The sequence below is a fragment of the Takifugu flavidus genome, chromosome 4 (assembly GCF_003711565.1).
Source record: "Takifugu flavidus isolate HTHZ2018 chromosome 4, ASM371156v2, whole genome shotgun sequence".
In the NCBI taxonomy this organism is placed as follows: domain Eukaryota; kingdom Metazoa; phylum Chordata; class Actinopteri; order Tetraodontiformes; family Tetraodontidae; genus Takifugu; species Takifugu flavidus.
Genome location: NC_079523.1, coordinates 2,775,924 through 2,796,578, shown reverse-complemented (window position 1 = coordinate 2,796,578; position 20,655 = coordinate 2,775,924). Strand labels below are relative to the sequence as shown.

Sequence of the window (20,655 nt, the reverse complement as noted above, 5' to 3'; positions counted from 1 at the left end):
AACTCTCCCAACACGAGCCAAAAAACTGTTCTCCCGTTTGCAACAATATCAAGAGTAACATGAATGGACCAAATTAGCTTTAAAAAATTTGAAGAGAAACTGGGGGAGATGCTAAAAGTGTTAATGTGAGTCACTTCTGTCCTAACAAGTATTGTAATCTATTTATTTGTCCCACCTAAGCATACTGATCTTAAACACAACTTCACTGGCCCAGTTATTTATCTATGTACGACTTGATCCGCGAAGACAAACATAATGTCTCTCCTATAATCCAGTACATTTCAAACGTCATCTGGTGTTAATTTTCCAATAAACGCAAATTCCACATATTAAATGGCAAAAAAAATGGAATCAAATATATGCACGTTGAATAACAGTAATGGCACACAACAAATAATTTAAAGGCAGTCCTTATAATACCAGACTATAAATACATTTTTAAATCTCTCCCTTAATATCAGTGACTGCTGCTCGTATCACCTACGGCCACTGGTGTACGTGTAGTTCATTTCCACGATGTGACAAACACGTAGATTCGGCTTCGCTGAGGAATAAACTACATTACCCACAGTTCCTCTCGCGGCCACAGGCTGTCTCCCTCCGCTCTGGGAGTGTTTCGCATTTAAACAAACACCGTCCTGCTGAAGATGGCGGAGTTTTTAGAGGCGTAAAAGAAACTGCTTTACTCAATGAAACCATCGAAGCCGGTGAGTTTTCCGTCCCGGCCTCGGCGCTTGTTTGTTATTAAGTTTGGAACTAACGGTAACGTGTGTTTGGACGCCCAGTTTGTCTTTGACACAGTTGGTGTTGCTCCGCTTCCGCGCAGGCTGTGGTTTTTAGCTACCTACCCCGATACAATGAACCAGCGCAGCTCTGCCCATTTATTATGGGCTGTTTGTTATGATTTTACCAACCCAGAAACTTTAACTAACACCGTCATCGACAAACCCGGCTTCACGGTTCCCCTCGTTTACGATCTTCGCTGGCTTATATCTTTTATTCCCCAGCTCCAAAGTTGAGCTCCCTGATTGGTTTGGGTGCAGTAGCTTTAGCTGATTATTCTCACCGCTGAGCAGGAGTTTACTGGTCCGGGTTCCAGAAGGTGAAGGGAAAGGTTGATGGCATCGCTTCCTTTGCCACAACCCGTCAGAATGTGCAGTATAATGAACAGAGTGGGCTGCATTTCTTGTTGCAGGCTGTCTTGCTTGCAGTTTCGGTGCCGGGGTGAGGGTGGTGGTGGTGAGGGTTGGGGGGGGGGTGTTGGCTGCAGAATTGTCCCGGTTCATGTGAGTTACACTGTAGTTTGATCTAAGGTAAACCAGAGGGAAAACAACCCACCACAACCTGTGTGTGACATTATTACAATTATATTATTATTATTACATTAGTGTTCCACTCCTTTGCAGGGATTCAAGGGGCATCAAAATAGTGCAATAAAGAAAAACAAGAAACTTGCACCATTTTATTGTGATGTTTCTTGTTGTAACCAGGTCACGATTCACCAGTTTACCAGTTACAGCAAAACTCGACCCAGAGATTTACAGTCTGCTGTTCATTTTCACAACTTTGGTGATCAGAGAGGACTGTTCAGGAGCCCCAAAAATGGCCCGTCGGGCTGTGATATACGCTGTTCCCTACAGGTGATAAATCATATTTAGGTAAATGTGTGTGAGCCAGACAGGCAGACGGAGGTGGAGAGATGTGTTCCAGTGTAGGGGAGGACGAACTCCGCAGGGTTCGTTCAGAGTCCAAGTTCGACTTCACCATTTTCAATAAGGTTCTCTACGTTTTCTGCCTCACACGGTCGTGAGAGGACATTCCTGGCGCGTGCGTTAATGTGTAGGCAGACAATGCAGAGGTAGGTCGGCCATTCTGCTGAGATGCTAAGGCGTAAGATTCCTGTGACTCTTGATGCTGGGGGCCACCCCTGCTGGTGTTCATATTTTTGCGGTGATGTTCCCCGGCATAGGTCGCTTGTATCAGGAATGTTATACGCGTTATTCAAACGCACCCGTAAACTCTAACAGACTACCGAATCTCAGAGATATGATTTAGGGTGTGTGTGTGTGTGTGTGTAGCTGAGAGTATAAAATTGAGCAATGCTGTTGGCGGGCTTCACCAATAAGAAGACCTAACTTGTCTTTACTTCTGATGGAATGCCATTACTCATGCCCACTTTTCTGTTATTTTGGGAGGAATGACCACTGTGGGAACCTGTCCAGTGAACTCCTTCTGGTCATATTCCTGGCAAACGGAGCCCCCTGTCCCCTATTCTCTGTCCCTTTATCTACCAGTTTCTTTCTCCCTCACATAGGCTGTCAGGCTGTATTAACAATGAATCAATCTTTGGGGGGATTGTTTGACTGCAGATGGGCTGAAGAAGTGACTGGGATGCATAGCTTTCGCTCTTTGTCCATTGGCCCCGGCGCTTTCAATAATTCATTAACTTATCACTTTTTTCTCGTGGGATTGGAAGAAGCCTCTGCGTGGTGACCGATTCTGTGCTTACATCAACTCCCCCTTTGTTTAACAAATGACCACCGTTCTCTTAAGCTGCGTATCTGTTATTGTGATGCCGTTTTTAACTTTAAACTCTTGTACTTGAATGAGACGAACGGGAGGAAATTTGTTCTTTCCAGCTTCCAATTTGTAGCCAAATTGTAGACTCAATTTTTTTTGAGTCAAAACAATTGCGAATCTGATGACGCAAGTCATTTAAAAGCCATTTTAATGTCACCCAGGTAAAAATCTTAATAACCAGCCACTCACTTGTGACAGGTTCTTCTGGTTGTCTAAATGCTGTAAACTTTTTACTGCCATTTAGACACTGACAGGTGAAGAAAGATCGGGCGAACGGCTTCCAATTGTTGGAGCCACGGTTGATAAGTGTCTTTTCTCTGCCTTTGTCGAGGCGCATTTTCTCATCGCCGCTTCCTGAATAGATGGAATTCTTTCTTTCTTCATCAGCTCGCGTGTCTTTGAGTCTGAGCGGCGGTTTCGTTTGACACCGTGTGGTATGTGATCAGACCGAGGTCCCTATCTGGGCACGTGAGCGGACAGAACTCGGAGAGAAACCCGATTGTTTCTCCTGAACGAAACACGACCTCTTGGCGTTGGTCCTGCCGGCAGTACAGGTAGCGTTGGAGTCCAGCAGGACGGGCTCAGGTACGCAGAATGGAGCTCATGAACATGTGGACCTGCTGCTGAGCTAGAATCACATGAAACATCCTGTTTAGCCCCCCCATCTCAAGGTCAATGTGCAGCGATCTGTGTTTGTATTTGCACACATTCGCCACCGCGCCAACATGTGCCCAACAGGTAGGTTGACTTTTCCCACTTGCGTCGAAGGGCTAAATATAGAAAACTCTGCCTAACGAGACCGTTGTGTTTCCACCGCTGAAATATTCAGATTCTTTGTGAGTGAGTGAGAATATGACACGAGAGCTGCCGAAGCCCCACTCATTTTACTGGCTAGTCGGGGGAAATCGGATCGTCGGGACCCGGTTCAGGCAGCAGAGTTTGTTCTTTTCCGCTGTTTGAAGTCGAGCCTTCTTCATCTGCTCGTTCCCCTCTTCTTCACCTCTGAGGTAATGCCCGAGTGTGAGACTTGCTTGGCCATATGTGAGCCATGCACACTTCTGCAAGCCAAACGGCCAGTCTGAAGCAATCATTGCACCTAATTCCAGTTTATAACCAGCAAGGATTTGGAAGAGTGTTCTCTCTGTAGTCCTTGTTGATTGGATGAAGGCACATTTTATTAAGGAAGGGGGTGCCAAGAGTTGTCCCCCTCCCCTCTTTGCCCTTCCTCTTTAACCTCAACTCCCCATTTAACTTTCTCTCCCCGAGCTGAAGAATGCTCATAAAACGGTTTCACCTGAACAAGCTAGTGGGAGGGCAGCTCCCTCGCTAAGTTTTGTTACCGTTGTAAAATGTTAGCAGGACCTTGTTTGTTTTTTTGTTTAGGGCCCCTTATATAAAAATGCATTTGGGGAAGAGAGTGCGAGGGTGAAAAAAGCTGGTTTATGTGATAACTACTACCAGATGCGCCGCCTCTAAGTTTGAGAGCGTGAAAGGACTGAGCAAGAGGGGCGACGGAAAAGGAAAATGACACTGCTAGAACTTCTTAGTTTCACATGTTGTGTGATCTATAAATGCACCCGAAACCGACCTTTATGGCCCCCCAACACTCCCTTCTAGTTGAAGAATGGTTAGTTGTTTGTTTACTGTCTGCTTTAAAAAAAAAAAAAAAAAAAAAAATATATATATATATATAAAATCTGAGCCAATATCCACCCTGACAGCCACTTTAAGACATTCTACACCACTGCAGGGTTTTTATGGAAATCACCGTTTGACTCTCAGAGAAGTGAAGGAAATGGAAATAAGAATCATACGAACATCTACGCAGGTTTGCAAACTTCAGGGTTCTGTTCCATCAGTGCGGCTTCCTACACCTCCAAGCTATTTCAGGAGCTAAATGTTGGATTTTGTTTCCTCTGGGGAGTTCACGCCCCACTGTCAAGTTTACAGCTACATCTCTAACTGCTTACATGTGCTGTGATATATGCAGCTGTGACATTAGAGCGTGTACATGGAAACATTCACAGACTGGAACCCTCGCGGAGAGAACTCCCGCAGTCTGCCAGCGCTTAATTGGTACCTGATCCCATTCTTCCTATTAACTTGGTAGTCAGGTCTGGTCGAGGTTTAAGGTTAGAATAAAGACACCTGAGCTCGTGTTTGAAGGTGGCATGGCAGTAAAACTTTATATTAATTCGCCGAATATTTGAAAATAACCCGAAACTGTTTGATTCAGCGCTACGTGGTCCCAACGGACGTTCATCTGTCCTCTTATTTATCAGCAGATAGCGGCGCTGATCTGACGCGCTGCTCCTTCGGCCGACCTGAAGCAGAGAGCTGCGAGGAAACGGCAGGTTCTATCAGCGGCTGGTTGACTCGCGCTCCATCGCGCGATTGCAAAGAGCTATTTTGCACTTTTGTGACAGTGGAATCTCAAAACCAGTTTGTCAGATTTCTTAAACTGAGCAGTTAATTGGACCAGTGCAGCAGCATATGTGGTAACAGACGACACAGTCCTACGTGCTCATTAAAGCCAAACCCTTTTGCTTATTACGTGTGGCTTGGAAATTCAGCAACGTGGAATGGACTTCCGCTTTTTTTGTCTTCCAAAGTACTGAGTGGAAAACGTTTAAAGGGGAGACCGGAGCGGCTCGGCTCGGCTCGGCTCGGTCGGCATCTGCCGCCCTGCCGCAGAGTTGAGCGACTTGATTAGCAGGACGGCCTTAATCACCCAGCAGATGGGAACAGAGCGCAGTGTCACCCAGACAAAAACAAACCCACGATTGGATTACGGCTCATGTGGCGTGCGTGTACGCGTCCGGTCAGAACGAGCGCTCCTCTGATTGTCAGTCCAAAAACAGATTGTTCTCCACTGTCGGGCCACACAAGCTCCTTTGCGGCCCGGCTCCCCGTTTGCCTTTCAGCTCTCGGCGCTCGTGACCCCTGCGTCCCGCCTGTCCTCATAAGTCACCGAAACACGGTTTTAATAGTGTTAACCTGAAACTGAGCGACATGTGGTCGTTGTGTTGGTGGCTCTGACAACTTGTCTTAGCAAAATGATGCAGAGAATAGTGGGAACAACGTGTCTTTAGCTGCCCGACTCGAATCTTAATCGACAATTACGTGGCTCCGCTTGCGAAATAGATTTGATTATCAAACATCTTAATGGATGCAGGAAGCGAGGTGTCGTTTTGTTTTAATTCGGCCGTTTAGATTTTGGATCATCGGGAGCTTCGTGGTTCCCGTTCAAATCTCCATTTCTGGAATTTTCATGCCTACTCTCTGTTTTCCAGTTGAAAGAAATAATAATAATAAAAAAAAGGTAAGTAGTAAGTGGGTAAAAATGGGAGGAGGGATATGGTGCTGTTGTGGAACTGGCATCAGACCGTCTTTTGAGTGGAATTCTTTGCCGGGGTCAGAGTTCATATGCATCAGCGTGGCTCTGTGATTGGCTGAGGAAAGGTGAAATGAAAACCACAGTAAACTTTTGACCCCGGCACAGGAGCTGCGCAGGAACGCCCAGCCCCTGCTCTGGCGTGGTGGAACAGAGCCTGCTCTCTTCCTGTGTTTACTCCACCAATCCAGCAGGGACTGTGGGGGAGGGAGGGCACACGCGGAGGGAGGAGAGAGAGAAAATGGGCAAAAGGGAGGAAGGGAACGGCGAGAATATCGTCGGAGCTGGGCTGCGGACTGAAAATGAACGCGCTTTTATTTATTTTTTCCTTTCCGGAGCGGCACAGTTAAACCCTGCTTCTGCAATTCAACAATTCGGCGTCTTCCTTTCCTTCCGAGGTCATTTTAAATAGATCGCCGCGATCTCTAAAGGTGTATCCCGGCACAGAAATCCGTGCGGCCGGATGGGATTTTTGTTTCTAAAAGGTCTGCCGGTGTTATCAGAGGGGTCAAAGTGGAAGCAGGACAGTCCCAGGCGCTCTGCTCCTCCAGATAAAAGCCCGTTTTGCCATTGATTAATGAACTCATTTCCATAATATTAGCCCTGTGTGATCACAGCCTATAGCCTCGTATGCAGGCGTGAACAATATAGTGACCTCATTGTTATCAGTCCTTCATAAACAATATAGAGTCTTCAATATAGAGAAGAAATAAAATGTGTGTTGGATGCACAGATTGTGGGATGGATATCTCCGTGGGTCTGACTGCGTTGCCTGGCTTTGTCTCTATTAATGATGGATAGTTGAGGGTAATGCATGTGCAGAACTCTCTCTCACACACACACACACACACACACACACACACACACACACACACACACACACACACACACACACACACACACACACACACACACAGGAATCGGCCACCCCTTTGTTTCCAACTTCATTTATTTCCTTAGGTTTTTAGACACATTTTATGTGAGGGGTAAAGGGGAGATTCAGCCTGTGTGTGTGTGTGTGTGTGTGTGTGTGTGTGTGGTAGAGAGGGAGTGATTTGGACTCGAGTGGGGGATGTTTTCTCGGAGAGAGAGAGAGAATGCAGTTCTATTGAAGCTGTTTTTCTCTGCTTACCCTCCACACCGCATTTATCTCTATAGTTCGGTATGATCGGAATGTTTGCCGCAATTTATCTGCATTTTGACATAACTATTTATTCGGTCTCTCATTAGTGCATACCATAACCAACGCACCCAAGTAATTAATATACACACAGAAGTGTGTTAAATTAAACGTTGCCTTGGTGCTGCCGGCGACTCCCCAGCTTCTTTTACCCTGTATAAAGTTTCGCTAATATTCCGACCGGTGTCACTCATTTTTGCAAATGTCAATTTGGGTAAAAGTAATCAGCTGATGGAACGAGTGGTATCATCCTGTAATTTGTTTATTGGCCTCACAAAGTGCTCTCACAGGCCTTGTGGGGAATCATGTGACGGCCTGTTCCTTTCCCATGTGACTCTTTGAATAGGCTGATTTTCTGTAAGATGTGACAAATATAACCGCACAAGTGTACAGACCAACATTGCTACTTTCAGTTTGATTTATAACGCTTTTGTGGGGCATTTTTTGAGGCAACTCAAATGTACCGTCTCATCCTAGGCTAACAAACCTAATGCTACACTGTTCACTTGCTCCACCCGGTATGCTGAAATTAACTGTACAGTTCTTTAGCATTAGTGTCCCTCTGAAGTTGTGTTATTAGTGTAGTGGTTTGTGTTTTCTCTTTATCTTTAGTCCCGAGCTCAGGCCGAACGCCTCTGTTATTACTTTATCACCATCTGGGTGTGAAATGAGTTTGGCTTGATGCTTTTCTGGTGGGACTTAGAAAAGCAGCTGAGCAGTATGTTTCCACCACATTACCTTAATTTCCTGAAGAACTGTGCGGCTTCTTTTTAATCACCGTTCTGTGAGGTGGGAACCGTGATGGTAGCTAATAACAAGCTCTGGAATTAGACCAGGTCTCCAGTAGCGTGCTGTTTGTCCTTCCGTGGTGCATAGATTTGCATAGGAGACTGAAAAAAGCTGTTCTTTCTTTTTCCCTCCCTAAAATAAAGAAAGAAACCACTTTATATTACATAAAAACAGGGAGGATAATTAAATAAGAGGCAACAGCTCACACTGCAGGCTCCTCTCTCTCTGTCCGTCTATGTCTCTCTCCCCAGATGAGCGCGCGTTTGCATGCCTCAACAAACAAGCACATTTTTTATAGAAACGACACATGTTTCAAATGAGCGGCGATTCGTAATAATCGGCACTTAAATGATGAAGATGGAGAGGATGCACCAGAATCATAAATGTAAAACGTGGAAAAGCATGTTTTTGGTAACAAGTGTTGGCAGGAGCCGCCTCTGATTAAACCGTGTTTGGACAGTTGTCGGTAAGGGAGAGCTTTTCTCTCTTTTGTATTAAATAATTCAGCTGCCGCATTAGCTCAGTAACAGCCCAGCATGTAGGATTTATGGCTTCAGTGGTCAGACTGAGAGAGAGGGTGGTACGCTTGTAATGTCTGCGTTGTTAATTGGTAATAACATTCTAAGACCTGACTGTGGGCCACATTTATTTCAGCACATCACAATTTCTGTTCCTGCAATTGATAATATCTGTCATGAAGACTAATTTAACAATAGTTTTGTATCTGGATTTGAAAAGCATTAATAGCACATGTGATATTTGTGATGCTCCTTGTGAAAATATGCCTAGAAATGCTTCAAGGTAATACGAACTTATTATTTGCAACTTCCATGTTCAAATGTTATACGTGTAATTCCAAAGTGGTAAAAATGTAATCAAAATGTCCGCGACCTGCTTAAGAGATTAATTTCTGTCGCATTGAATTAAAGCTTATCCACTTTCTCTAATGAGAACACACAAAACCCCAGAGAGCCCTACAGTAATTCTGAGCAGCATTACAGTGATGAAGGCTGTGGAAGCTTAAATATGTTATGCGCATTGTTTTAATGTTAGAATAAGCACTGAATATTATGATGCATCCACAGCGGCGTCTGAAGCGAAGGGAGCTTTTCAAAAGTAGGAACTAACGTGACCGTCAACATAAAAATAATATGTTAATAAGGTGGAAGAGTGGCCACATTTCCAGGAAAGGGAAGTGATGACGTAGTGGAACAGGCTGAAGGGAAGATGCAAACAGGATGCCGTCTGCTGCGGCTTCCTGTGAAGTTTGAACAAAATCACATTTTTTCCATGCATTTCTGTGAAAGCAAAACAAGAGCTCGTGCATTTTTATTGGAAGCAAAACAGTGCCAGTGTCATATTGGAGCACACGTGACTCAGTGTCTCACTTCATTGCATTTTCTCTTTTGCTTTTAGGAGATGGAGACACCTTGAAGCAATACTACACCCCTGGATGGTGCTTCACTGGGGCTGGTCGAGGTCAAGGTGAGTCTGTGGGTTTTGAAACTCACATATTCACCACATTTGGCATCTTAAGAACATCTTTAGCTGTGGAGGTTTGTGTTTCTCACACTAGCAGGTGTTGTCTATGTAGTTTGGGGCAACACAGGTGGTCACTGAGCAGGTTTCACTTGTCACTTGATTTGACTTGTCACTGACACATTGCATGACTTGTTGTGACTCTTTTGTGGTCACCATTTTGCCCACTGAGCTCAAGATGTTTTCTATTTAGCTTGTCAGTTTTTATACTCCAGTAATGTATTGTAGAAACTGTTCTACACAACTATGCATTCTTTGTTCTGACAAAGACCCCCATGCACCCACCGGCTCTCTCACAAGGCTGACGTCATATGTTTCCAGCGCTGCAAAGGTGAGGTTTACCACATAAATTAGGAAGGATGGCAGCTTTGGTAAAGGGTGAAAGATAATATACATGCATCTCACATTCATGTCTGAGACTTTGTGCTCTTCTAATAGTCGTAGTGGTTGACTGGGCTGCATGTCCTAGCTTGCTGTTGCTGAGTAGAAGTTGCATAATAACTCCGTCCACTATGCTATTTTCCAGTCTGGAATGACATGGTTCCTTATTAAAGAGTGCTTCTGTGCACCACACACACACTCATACACACGTTCGGGTGTGCTGGGGCTTTGTGTGTGTTTGTGTAGGACTTGGAAAAAGCTGCGACCTTACAGACTGAACCAGGCTTTCCTCTGTCGTGAACTCTGAGGGGTCAGTGGCAGGGCAATACCAGAGCAGGAAAACAAGGGCATGGTCCTCAGCCTTCTACTGCTACACCCAGGGAGGAAGGGGAGAGGGAAAGAAGGGAGGGGTTGTCTTAGGATGGTAAGAGGAAAACTGCAGCTCAAGCCGATTGGAAGAAAGAACGGATGTAGCCTAGTATGGAGAATGCAGAGCAGAGGGAATGCGGAAGAGGGATAATTCTCACTAGTCTGAAATGCACCGTTGAGCCTTTCCTGGATTGCTGCTGCGCTTTGCAATTTCGCACATATCTTTTTTTTTTTCAGTTGTGAAGCAAAGAGGCAGGCTTGCTCTTCCTTACATGCCTGAACATGTAGTGGAAACGGAGTGTATATGCTGTGTGCTGTGTTGGGTAGTATCATTCCAGCGGTTGGTGCCTGAACGCAGGATGACCCGTCTCCCCTGAGGCTCCCAGTCACATCATCATCATCATCAGTCGCTCCTCGCCGCGGAACAGATGAGATTTCACTCCTATCAAATGCTAAATAGGAAACACGGCTAGATAGGCCACCCTTATAAATATCTATGAATAAAAACTCTGCTGGTGTTATGGAAGCCTCATCACTTGGAATGTGTGCAGCTGTGGGATTTTCAGGCTTTGAGTGTTTTTTTGTGAAGAAATGGCAGCAGATGTAATCAATGCATCAATCCTCCGATCAGATTGTACCGCACACACGAGTGTTAATGAAGACACATTTTACTCTAATTTCAGCCTGTATATCTGCCTTTAGAGTGTGCGATGTGTGTGTGCTTTCAGCTGCTGATATGCTTTGAAGATGAGTGGTATAGGGGACAACTCGTTGGAGCCGTTGTGCTCTGACCGCAAACGTAAACTGTCCACCTGTGACACTCCAGGTTTAGGGTAAGTGCTGTAATATGTGTGTTAATCACATACACACACACACAATATCTATATACGATGCATGTTTCAGTGCATGTGTCAGCAGGTGCATTATCTTATATCATTCCTCTTTGCCCGACTGACTGTAAACACCCCTGTATTCCATGTAGTATGTTTTTTTTCTCCTGCAAAATATCTAAATCTCAAGCATGGCTGTATGGCGTGCATATGGACCAAGCATGGGGAACTCATGTTGTCATGGTTACACGTCTAATCCCTTTGGCGCCCTGGCAGGTGTGACAAGCGTCGGAGGGAACAGGAGAGCAAGTACATCGAAGAGCTAGCTGAGCTCATCTCTGCCAACCTCTCCAACATCGACAGCTTCAATGTCAAGCCTGACAAATGCGCAATCCTCAAGGAGACCGTGAGACAGATCAGACAAATCAAAGAGCAAGGTAGCAACGCTGTCCAAGTTACACTGTAACAATGCAATAATGCACTACATTACAAGGGGGACGCGATCTGGGCCGATTGTGTCAGGTCCAGTGCTACAGTCAGATGTCAAACAGTGGTGGAATGGTGTGTTTGTTTTCAGGCTCATTCAGTCTGACGGGCTGTTTTTGTTGCTCAGAAAGTTGTACAGTTGTAATTCAGGGCAATACTTGATTCTCATATCTCCAACAAAACCCTTCTCAAAGGATTATTTTGATGGGAAATAGACTTACAAAGCCATGTTATGTTTTGCCATTTTGCTTAGCACTAGAAATAACCTTTCTATGCTCAGAGGTATCTTTCAAATCCTCCAACACATGCTCATCTTAAAAATAGAAAGGCATGCTAGCAATGTTTCTGTGGCCAATGCTGCCACCAGCTGGCCAAGAAGGAACTGTCATTAGCTCGGGGTAGCCAAACTGACCTCAGTCATGTATGTGGGTAATGTTGTCTAGAAGAAATAATATCTAATGTGTTATATGTGAAATGTTACCATATATTTTCTAAGATATAAAAAAGCCAAACAATGCTTCATTGCTTCTGTTCTGTTGCTTCAACTGTCCCCAGGAAAGAGCGCATGCAGTGATGATGATGTACAGAAGGCAGATGTTTCCTCCACTGGTCAAGGGGTCATTGATAAAGACCATCTGGGACCGCTTCTCCTGCAGGTCAGCTTGGGGCCCATTACCCCAGGACAAGAGATTAACACCCGCTACCTCATGTTTCCCGTGCTGGGATATGCTGTGCAGACATTACTGGCCTACTAACGTTTTAGTAGCCGGTGTTTGTTTGAAATGAATCTCTTGAATTACCTTCTTTCTCTTGTCAGGCCTTGGACGGCTTTCTCTTTGTGGTTAATCGTGAGGGCAGCATTGTATTCGTCTCAGACAACGTCACGCAGTACCTTCAGTACAAGCAGGAAGAGCTGATCAACACCAGTGTGTACAACATAATCCATGATGAGGACAGGGAGGAGTTTCATAAGAATCTACCCAAGACAAATGGTGAGAAGTGGTTTGAAGTACAAATTGTTTTACAAACTCCAGTTGATGTCATGAGTTAAAGCTCATCTACTGTTTTTTTTCCCCTTCAATAGTTTCAAATGGAGCACCGTGGGGTGGAGATACACCCCGACAGAAAAGTCACACTTTCAACTGTCGAATGCTGGTGAACACAGTTCATGGTCAGAGTCATGGGCTGTCAGAAGAAAGGCCACCTGGGGGGCAGCGCTATGAGGCTATGCAGTGTTTTGCACTCACTCAGCATCGTGCCATGATGGAGGAGGGAGAAGGTAACTAGTAAACTCTAGTAACCTTTTCAGTTCTCCTCAGGTACGAGCCAATGATGTCTTAAAATCGCCACGTGTCTTTATGCAGATTTGCACTCGTGTATGATTTGTGTGGCCCGACGCATCATTGCAGTGGAAAGGACAGAGAGATTTAGCACTCGTCATGAACTGTCGGGTAAGCTTTTGTCATGTTACAGCGCAACTAAATGATTACTAATTGATTGATTCTACTAATTGATTGAAACTGTACAGTATATGACAGGACTTCTCCTTTCATAATAATTAATCAAATGCGAGGATCTTTAAATGACTACCCCCGGACGTTACTGTATATACAATCCTAACTCTGCCTCTAATTGCAGGTAAATTGGTGGAAATAGAACAGCAAGCGTCTCTTCACACCACTATGCGCCCTGGTTGGGAGGACCTGGTGAGGAGATGCATGCAGATGTTCCTCCATCGCAGTGAAGGGCAGTCATGGTCCTACAAACGCCACTATCAAGAGGGTATATGATTACATTCCAAATATGTGATTTACAGTATTCCCATCTCTTAGTGACATTCATTGATATTGATGAAGGCTTTGATTATATGACATTTTAATTTTCTTTCTCCTGGTTCGAAGTTGCTGCTAAAGCCAACCTTTCATTGGCATTTGCCATTATTTTACTGTTATCTGTAATTTTTCAGATTTTAACTGTTGTTTTTGTTTCAGCTTTCCATAATGGCCATGCAGAGACCCCTCTGTACCGCTTCTCCCTCTCAGATGGCACCCCGGTCACAGCTCAGACCAGGACTGACCTCTGCAGGAACTCCAGCAATAATGAGCCCCACTCTTTCCTCTCCACACACTTTCTACAAAGGTACAGATGTTGTAACAGTTACAAGTACCTACATTATTCCTCAAAAATCCAAATATTCCTACTGTGTTTGCGTGCTCCCAGTTTTCCCTCCCTGATTTCTGATATTTATAAAATTGTCATACAGGGAACAGAACAGTTATCGTGGAAACCAGGCTGGAGGTATGCGGCCTCAAAATATGGCCGTAAACAACCCAAACCAACAGATGGGGATGGGTCCTGGAGGGGCCATGGCAATGAATAGAGGCTACAACATGGCCGACCAGGGCAACATGTCTCAAAGAGGAATGCCTCCTTATACTGGTGGCAATCGCATGAATCAGATGAATGCCATGAATCAAATGAATCCTATGCACCAGATGAATCAAATGAACTCAATGGGTCAGATGAACTCCATGCATCCGATGAACCACATGAATTCCACACATCAGATGAACATGGGTCAGATGAATTCCATGCACTCCATGAACCAGATGGGCCACCATGGTATGCAGCAGCAGCAGAATCAGCATCAGCAGATGGGTCAGTTCCATGGAGGTGGACCTGTGACTGGAGGTTATGGGATGGGAATTACAAGCCCCACTCAGGCCAGCCCAGGGATTAATGCCCCTCCGCACAGTGTCATGAATTCACCCAGAGTAAGAGGCAGCCCCAAAATGGGGGCCAGCCCTTTCTCTCCTGGAGGTATGAACCAAAGTTTATTTTTTAAAAATATATACATTTAAGTTCGACTCAGACTTATGGCATGACATACACTCAAAAGTAGTGACTGACCATGTGACTGTCACGGTTCTATTTTAATCCACAATTTAACCACCTGTTCTTGAACTGACATTGTGTATTGATGTGGTTATCATGGTTCTTAGGTATCAATTCTCCAATGAGCTCCAATCACCCTGGTAATTCTGGAGGTGGAGGAGGAAGCACCTTTTCCAGCAGCTCCTTGAATGCCCTCCAAGCCATTAGTGAGGGTGTAGGTAATCCAATGCCCTCTCCCCTCACCTCACCTCCCCCCCAACGGCCTGACAGCTCCCCCAGCATCAACTCCACCAACCAGGTACCAACGGGACCCTGTAAACTGCCACCTTACACAGATTCCAAGAGTCCAGGCAGCTTATTGGGAGCTGGAGGAGAGCATCAATCCCAGCAGCACCCACATACCCCTGTCAGTGAGGTGCCTACTGAAAAGCCAGACAGTCAGGCCAGAGAGGTAGGAGTTCCTGGAGGAGAATCCGGTAGGCGTGTCCCTGACAGTAAGACCCACAAGAAACTTTTGCAGCTCCTCACCTCACCAACAGATGACCTGGTGCCTTCTAATCACCTACCAACATCTGGGCCCAGCGCCACACCCGAAGCTAAAGATGGAGCACCTGCTGTGACCAGCCCCTCACCTTCAGGAGTTTCTTCCTCCACCGGTGGAAATCACAGTACTGTGTCATCTTCTGGTGGTGCTGGACAGTCAACCAGTCAGTCGCTGCAGGAGAAGCACAAGATCCTACATAAGCTCCTGCAGAACGGGAACACTCCTGACGAAGTGGCTCGGATCACAGCCGAGGCCACGGGGAAATGTGCTACAGATTCAGCAGCACAAGACCCAGTCACTGTGGGGACCAGGGGAACAGACTTGAAACAGGAGCAGCTGAGCCCCAAGAAGGAGAAGCCCAATGCCCTCCTTCATTACCTCCTCAACAAGGATGACTCTAAAGAAGGTGGTGATATCAAACCAAAGCTGGATGAATTGGAAGGGAGAGGAGTTCAGGGTGCAGGGGTGACCAGCTCTGACCCCCACTGCATGAATGGAAAGGTCAAGATGGAGCCATCTGATGAGGTAAGCCTGTGTCTAATTTATCACTTGAACTTAATATCGACACAACTTTGTTTTGTGATCATTTTTAAAATGTGGTTGTTTAGGCAGAGACGCTGGAGAACATTCTCGGTGTCCAGAGAAACAGCTCTGCATTCTACCCTGAACCAGACTCCAGAACAGGGAAGGAAGTGGGAAACAAACCTGACAGTTTACACGGTGTGGAAGACAAATGACTTGTCATGCTTTGCATTTATCATCAGACTCAACTTTCATTATTCATAATTAAACTCTGAAAGTCGTTAAAATGTCCTTTAAAATCTTGGTCCTGGCTGTTATGCAGAGGGGGAGAGAGTCCCAGTGCCTGCTGGTCAGCGTGTTGCCTACCAGAGAGCCTTGTCCATGGATGCCAAGCCCATGGGTGGAGAAGGACCAGTGGCAGTGGGGTTGGCTGGCAGAAGAAATGCTCCTTGTCCCACACTAGTTAAACAGGAGAACGTGGAGGCCCCAATTCGAATCGGTGGCGTTCCAAATGGATTTCCAGGGGGAAGTGGCGTGTGTCCACCCAGAGGCAATCTAACAAGTAACTGCAATATGTTTATGTTCATTCCTTTGATGATCAAGTCCCCAAACTGTACTACACGGGGGTATTTTGTCCTCACCGGGCTGTAGTAAATCAGTTACTTTTAAAGCCCGAGTTTAAATGGCTAATCGTTTTGATCGTGTGTCATTCAGGGGGTTTGGGCAGAGGAATGGCAATGCCTCAACAACGGCCTCCCATCTCAGGGCCTGGGGACTGGGGAATGCCAAGATCAGCTGGCAGTCCTGTAGTGAGACCAGGACACCCTGGAATGCCTGGAATGCGTGCTAATTCAGGACCAATGATCAGCCGTTCTAATAGCCTACCTGGAAACACCAGATCTATGCTGCAGCAGCAGCTAATGGACATGGGTATGTCTGTGAGCAGCTGCAACTTATAAATGTTTGAAGCCTCTAAGAAGTGCTACAGTATCTGATGATGTAATGTTTTTATTTTGTTCTCCTCCCCGCTTCCCTGTCTGTTCCCACTTCTGCAGGTGCCAATGAAAACAGTATGGGTATGAGTAGATTTGGTGGACCTGGTCCCCCTCCCCAGTCCCCCTCATGGCAAGGTCCTCCTCTGGGAGTGGATGGACCTCAGAGAAACACAAGCAGGTAAAGAATTTCTATACTGTCTATATATTTGGTGTAAATAGAATTGTGTTTGATTATTTTGCTTTTAATTCCATTTTAAAGCATTAGAGTGACCGAGTATCTCTATTTTCCATGGTAGGGACCAGTTCGGAAACCCGTTGGAGGAATTATTGGGGCCTCTGACCAGCAATGAAGGCCAGAGTGATGAAAGAGCTTTACTGGACCAGCTCGATTCTCTTCTCAACACAGCAGATGTTGGTGCCCTGCAGGAGATAGATCGAGCTTTAGGAATCCCTGAAATAGTGGGTCAGGTACATCAGACACGAGTGTGTATTCTGTTTTCAAGTTAATAACCAAATTTTCAACATCATTTATTCGGCAAAGTTTATCCAGCTAAAGTGCGACATCTCTTCACCAGAGCCAGGGACCTGAAACCCGCCTCGGAGGTCTAGAACAAGGCCATGCACCCTGCCCATCTGCAGAGTCTTTCCCTGGCCAAGACGCCTCCCTAAGCATGGATCAAAAACCCAGGTATAACCAAGGCTATCCGGGACCTCCAGGTCCTCCCCCTGTAAGTATGCAGCCTGGTTATGGTGGCAATGCAATGCAAGGGCAACCACCTGGAGGCTTCAACCCCATGATGAATCAAATGGGCCAGACGGGGAACTTCCCTGGCATGGGAGGCATGAGCAATCCGAACGCCAACATGATGCGGCCTCGCATGATGACGGCTACGAAACCTCTCAGATTACAGCTCCAGCAAAGACTACAAGGACAACAGGTAATCTTCCAACCAGTACGTTTACACGCACAGCTTAATCGAGTGGTGCTCATAAAGTCGACTTTGGCGTCTGGTCAGAATTCAGTCCTTGTCCCAGTTTAAATGGACCTCAGAAAATCGGATTAATGGCGTGAACATGTCCTCCTTAACACAAGCTGGTGATAGTATGGCCACCCTTTCCTGTTGACTATTACATCACACAATAAACTACTAGAGTTGAACAACAGGAAGATGGATGATCCTACAGCTCTGTTCATCTTATACCTGCCATTAGGACGCACACTGTCCATTGTTGTGTTCTTCGTCTGTCACTGACTTTTTGGGATTTTTTTTTGTTTTGGGGTCATATGCTAGTGGAGGTCTTGTGGAGCACGTGCACATGCGTTTTGTAGTTTAACTCTGATTAAGGTGTAGTACATGCCGAAGAAAGACGAATTTCCAGCTTTAGTCACTGAGAAGGACTCCAATGTTAGTCAAACTATCGTGTTTACATCCACCTCAGTTTTTCAGTTGTTGTCGGATTAAGACAATACCGTGATTTGTTTTTTCTGTTGTTGTGTAAATGTAGTGAGTATCACAATTGTTGGTGATATGCTTAATTATTGCAAGCATTAATAAGCTAAATGGCTTTGCTCTCTCTTGGTAGTTTATGAATCAGACAAGACAAGGAATAAAAGTGGAGCATAATCCTGGAGGAAACCCTGCCATGCATCCAGGCATGCAGCCTGGCATGCAGCCTGCAGGCATGGGGGGTCAGGTATGTAACATCTAATTTAATGTAAATACATTGGCTCATTTTATTTGTGGGCTAATTATGGACGTTTGTCTGCAGCCTGGTTTCCTGAATCCTCAGATGGTGGCTCAACGCAACAGAGAGATGATGACGATCTCTCAAATGAGGAGACAGCAAATGATGATGCTGATGCATCAACAAGGGCAAGGGGCAGCAGGGGGCTTTAACCCCCCTCCAAATGTCACTGCGCCGGTAGGCATGGACGGTCCAGTGGGAGGGCCTGCCATGAACCAAACAGGACAGCAGGGCTTTAACTATGGGGCTAATTATGGTGAGTTGCTGGTTAGGTTGATTTTTATCCACTTAAGGATCTTTGTTTCTCAATTTATTGAGTGTTGAGTTTCTGTTTGTGTTGTATTTACAGGAATGAACCAGCAGGGGGACCCATCGTTCATGGCTCCAGGAAGCAGCCCACCGGGAAACGTGATGCAGGGACGGATGGGAGGTCCTCCTCAGAACACAATGATGCCTGGGGTGCAGGGCAACCCACAAGGAGGGTCCATGTACCCATCTGGAGACATGAAAGGGTGGCCACAAGGGAACATGCCACGGAACAAGTATGTCGGATCCAGCTTCCTCCAGGACAATTTTTATTCGTCCTTGCATCAGCAGATTTTCTCTAATCAAAATGTCCCTTTTTTGTGGTTTGTAGTTCATACTCGCAGCCACAGTTCCCTCAGCAGGGTAACCAAAACCAGTTTGGGCCTATGATGATGAATAACTCCATTGGTGCGCCCGGGCCGGTCAGTGGCGCCGGTGCCGGACAAATGGGTCAGATGCAAGGACAGAGGCAGAGCCAGATGGGAATGAACCCAATGGGAATGGGAAGAATGCCAATGGGTCCTGATCAGGTAAGTGAACAGGGGTGAACAGGATGTCTGTGAATTTGATGTCCTCCAGTCTGATCACATGTTTTGTCTTGTAGAAATATTGCTGAAGAACTGAGAATCCTGAGCTTCTCCAACCCGGGGAACTGAGCCTTGAGGTGCTAAACCCACGTCAATACACACAGTCGGATCTCTCCAGGAGAACATGTGACACAACATCTTAAAAGATGTTTCAACCCTGGTCTGAGCGGCATCCCCAGCTGAAGTGTCGGTGTGCTGCACATGTACCGGAGCTGCCTGGCGGTATTCAGCGAGCAGGCTGCCGAGTGGAACTATGGTACAACCGGCCGGGGCTGCACTTTACCTGGAGCAACCTCTGTGTGGAACAAAGACTGATGCAATATTTCTTCATCTTTACCGCCTTATTAGAGATTCAATGCCTTCACAACTATAGGGTTCTCTTTTTTTTGTCTCTTTGTTTGCATCTCATTCTCGGAGTTAATGGAAGCTTAAAAGCACACAGTTGACTTCGTTATGCAGATCGGAGCAATAACTCCTGCCTCTGTGCTTTAGACTAACAGAGCATTGCAACCTCTGATATAAGCAACAAAATGGTACTGCAGTATTAGACGGCCCAAATGTCCTCTGTGAATACAAAATGTAAATATTTCAAAATATATATATATCAAACATGCTTTTAAAGGCCCATTATTGCACAAAGTATGAGACCTGGTTGTATTTTTGTGTTTAATAGGTCAGTACTGTTTTTTTAATTATTATTTTTGCATAATAATGCTGGCAGGTTTGGATTTTTCTCTCCATTATACTTTCAGAATGCTGTCTTTTTTTTTTTAATTAAAAAAAAAGTCATGTTTTAACAAGGCACTTTTACTTGTGATGGGTTAAAAAAAAATTCAGTTGTAGAATCAGTTCAATTCTGCCCACTTAGTGGATTTTATGGAATAACACGACTCTCCTGAGCTGTGGGAGGGGAGCTGAGGGAGGTTGTTGGTTCAAAAGCCGACCCGACGTCAGCAGTGTTCTGGCCCTCTCGGCCGTTTCCTCTGCAAGTGTATTTTTATTCACATCTTCTCAACTGTAGCATCTCTCTAAATCTATTTTTTCAACATGCGCAGTCCAAAGATATTTTTCCACATGTCTGTATAATTTCTGGTGTACATTTTTAAATGTGTTATATTAGTCTAATGGTAAATGGGTACATATCATGAATCTATTATGGTTATTTACTGTAAGTACAAAGGACTTATGGCACAGTTGTTTGCATTGTAAAAAGGGCTGGAAACAGAACTACAGCTCAGTTTTTGCTCCAGGATAAAACCCTAAGCATGTTTTTTTTTTCTTTCTTCTGTGAATAAAGAAATCCAGGATAAGATATATCTTTCATAACTTGCAGGAAATAAATTAAATGTCCCAATTGTGTTACTTCAGGAAAAGGGAACTTTGTAGAGTTTGAATGAAGGGCAAAAAGAGGCGTGAGATCCTTTTGGTTTGAGATAAGCTGTCATTTTACAGGATGTATATTACAAATTTCTTTCTGTTTATGGATGTAAATACAAATTTCTATTTAAACAA

At 45.2% G+C, this 20,655-nt stretch overlaps 2 protein-coding genes across 4 annotated transcripts in view; one reads left to right on the top strand and one right to left on the bottom strand.

Annotated features, from left to right (window-relative positions):
* The window catches only part of zmynd8 (zinc finger, MYND-type containing 8), a 13,502-nt gene extending 12,322 nt beyond the window's left edge, over positions 1–1,180 (bottom strand). For both annotated transcript variants that reach the window (XM_057029025.1, XM_057029029.1), the window contains exon 1: positions 1,067–1,180. The gene's annotated coding sequence lies outside the window, so the exon portion shown is untranslated. The remainder of the gene's footprint in view (positions 1–1,066) is intronic.
* Positions 561–20,655, top strand: LOC130523651 (nuclear receptor coactivator 3-like). Of its 2 annotated transcripts, none has more exons than XM_057029010.1 (23): positions 561–707; positions 9,360–9,428; positions 10,961–11,065; positions 11,339–11,499; positions 12,104–12,204; positions 12,366–12,540; positions 12,633–12,827; positions 12,913–12,999; positions 13,187–13,330; positions 13,540–13,687; positions 13,812–14,368; positions 14,551–15,512; positions 15,596–15,707; positions 15,832–16,071; positions 16,224–16,439; positions 16,565–16,682; positions 16,801–16,972; positions 17,080–17,442; positions 18,089–18,199; positions 18,275–18,506; positions 18,600–18,792; positions 18,888–19,086; positions 19,161–20,655. In XM_057029010.1, the coding sequence occupies exons 3-23, from the start codon at positions 10,980–10,982 to the stop codon at positions 19,170–19,172; spliced, it is 4,584 nt and encodes a 1,527-aa protein (XP_056884990.1). In that variant the 5' UTR covers positions 561–707; positions 9,360–9,428; positions 10,961–10,979; the 3' UTR covers positions 19,173–20,655. The 2 variants fall into 2 exon arrangements, with proteins under 2 accessions (XP_056884990.1, XP_056884989.1); XM_057029009.1 differs by having other exon boundaries at positions 16,801–16,987.

Excerpts from the sequence above, each read along its gene's own strand:
- LOC130523651 (XM_057029009.1), top strand. The coding sequence starts at position 10,980 with ATGAGTGGTATAGGGGACAACTCGTTGGAGCCGTTGTGCTCTGACCGC. Across the intron at positions 14,369-14,550 it reads CAGCCCTTTCTCTCCTGGAG|GTATCAATTCTCCAATGAGC; the intron begins GTATGAACCAAA and ends CATGGTTCTTAG. Across the intron at positions 17,443-18,088 it reads AAAGACTACAAGGACAACAG|TTTATGAATCAGACAAGACA; the intron begins GTAATCTTCCAA and ends CTCTCTTGGTAG.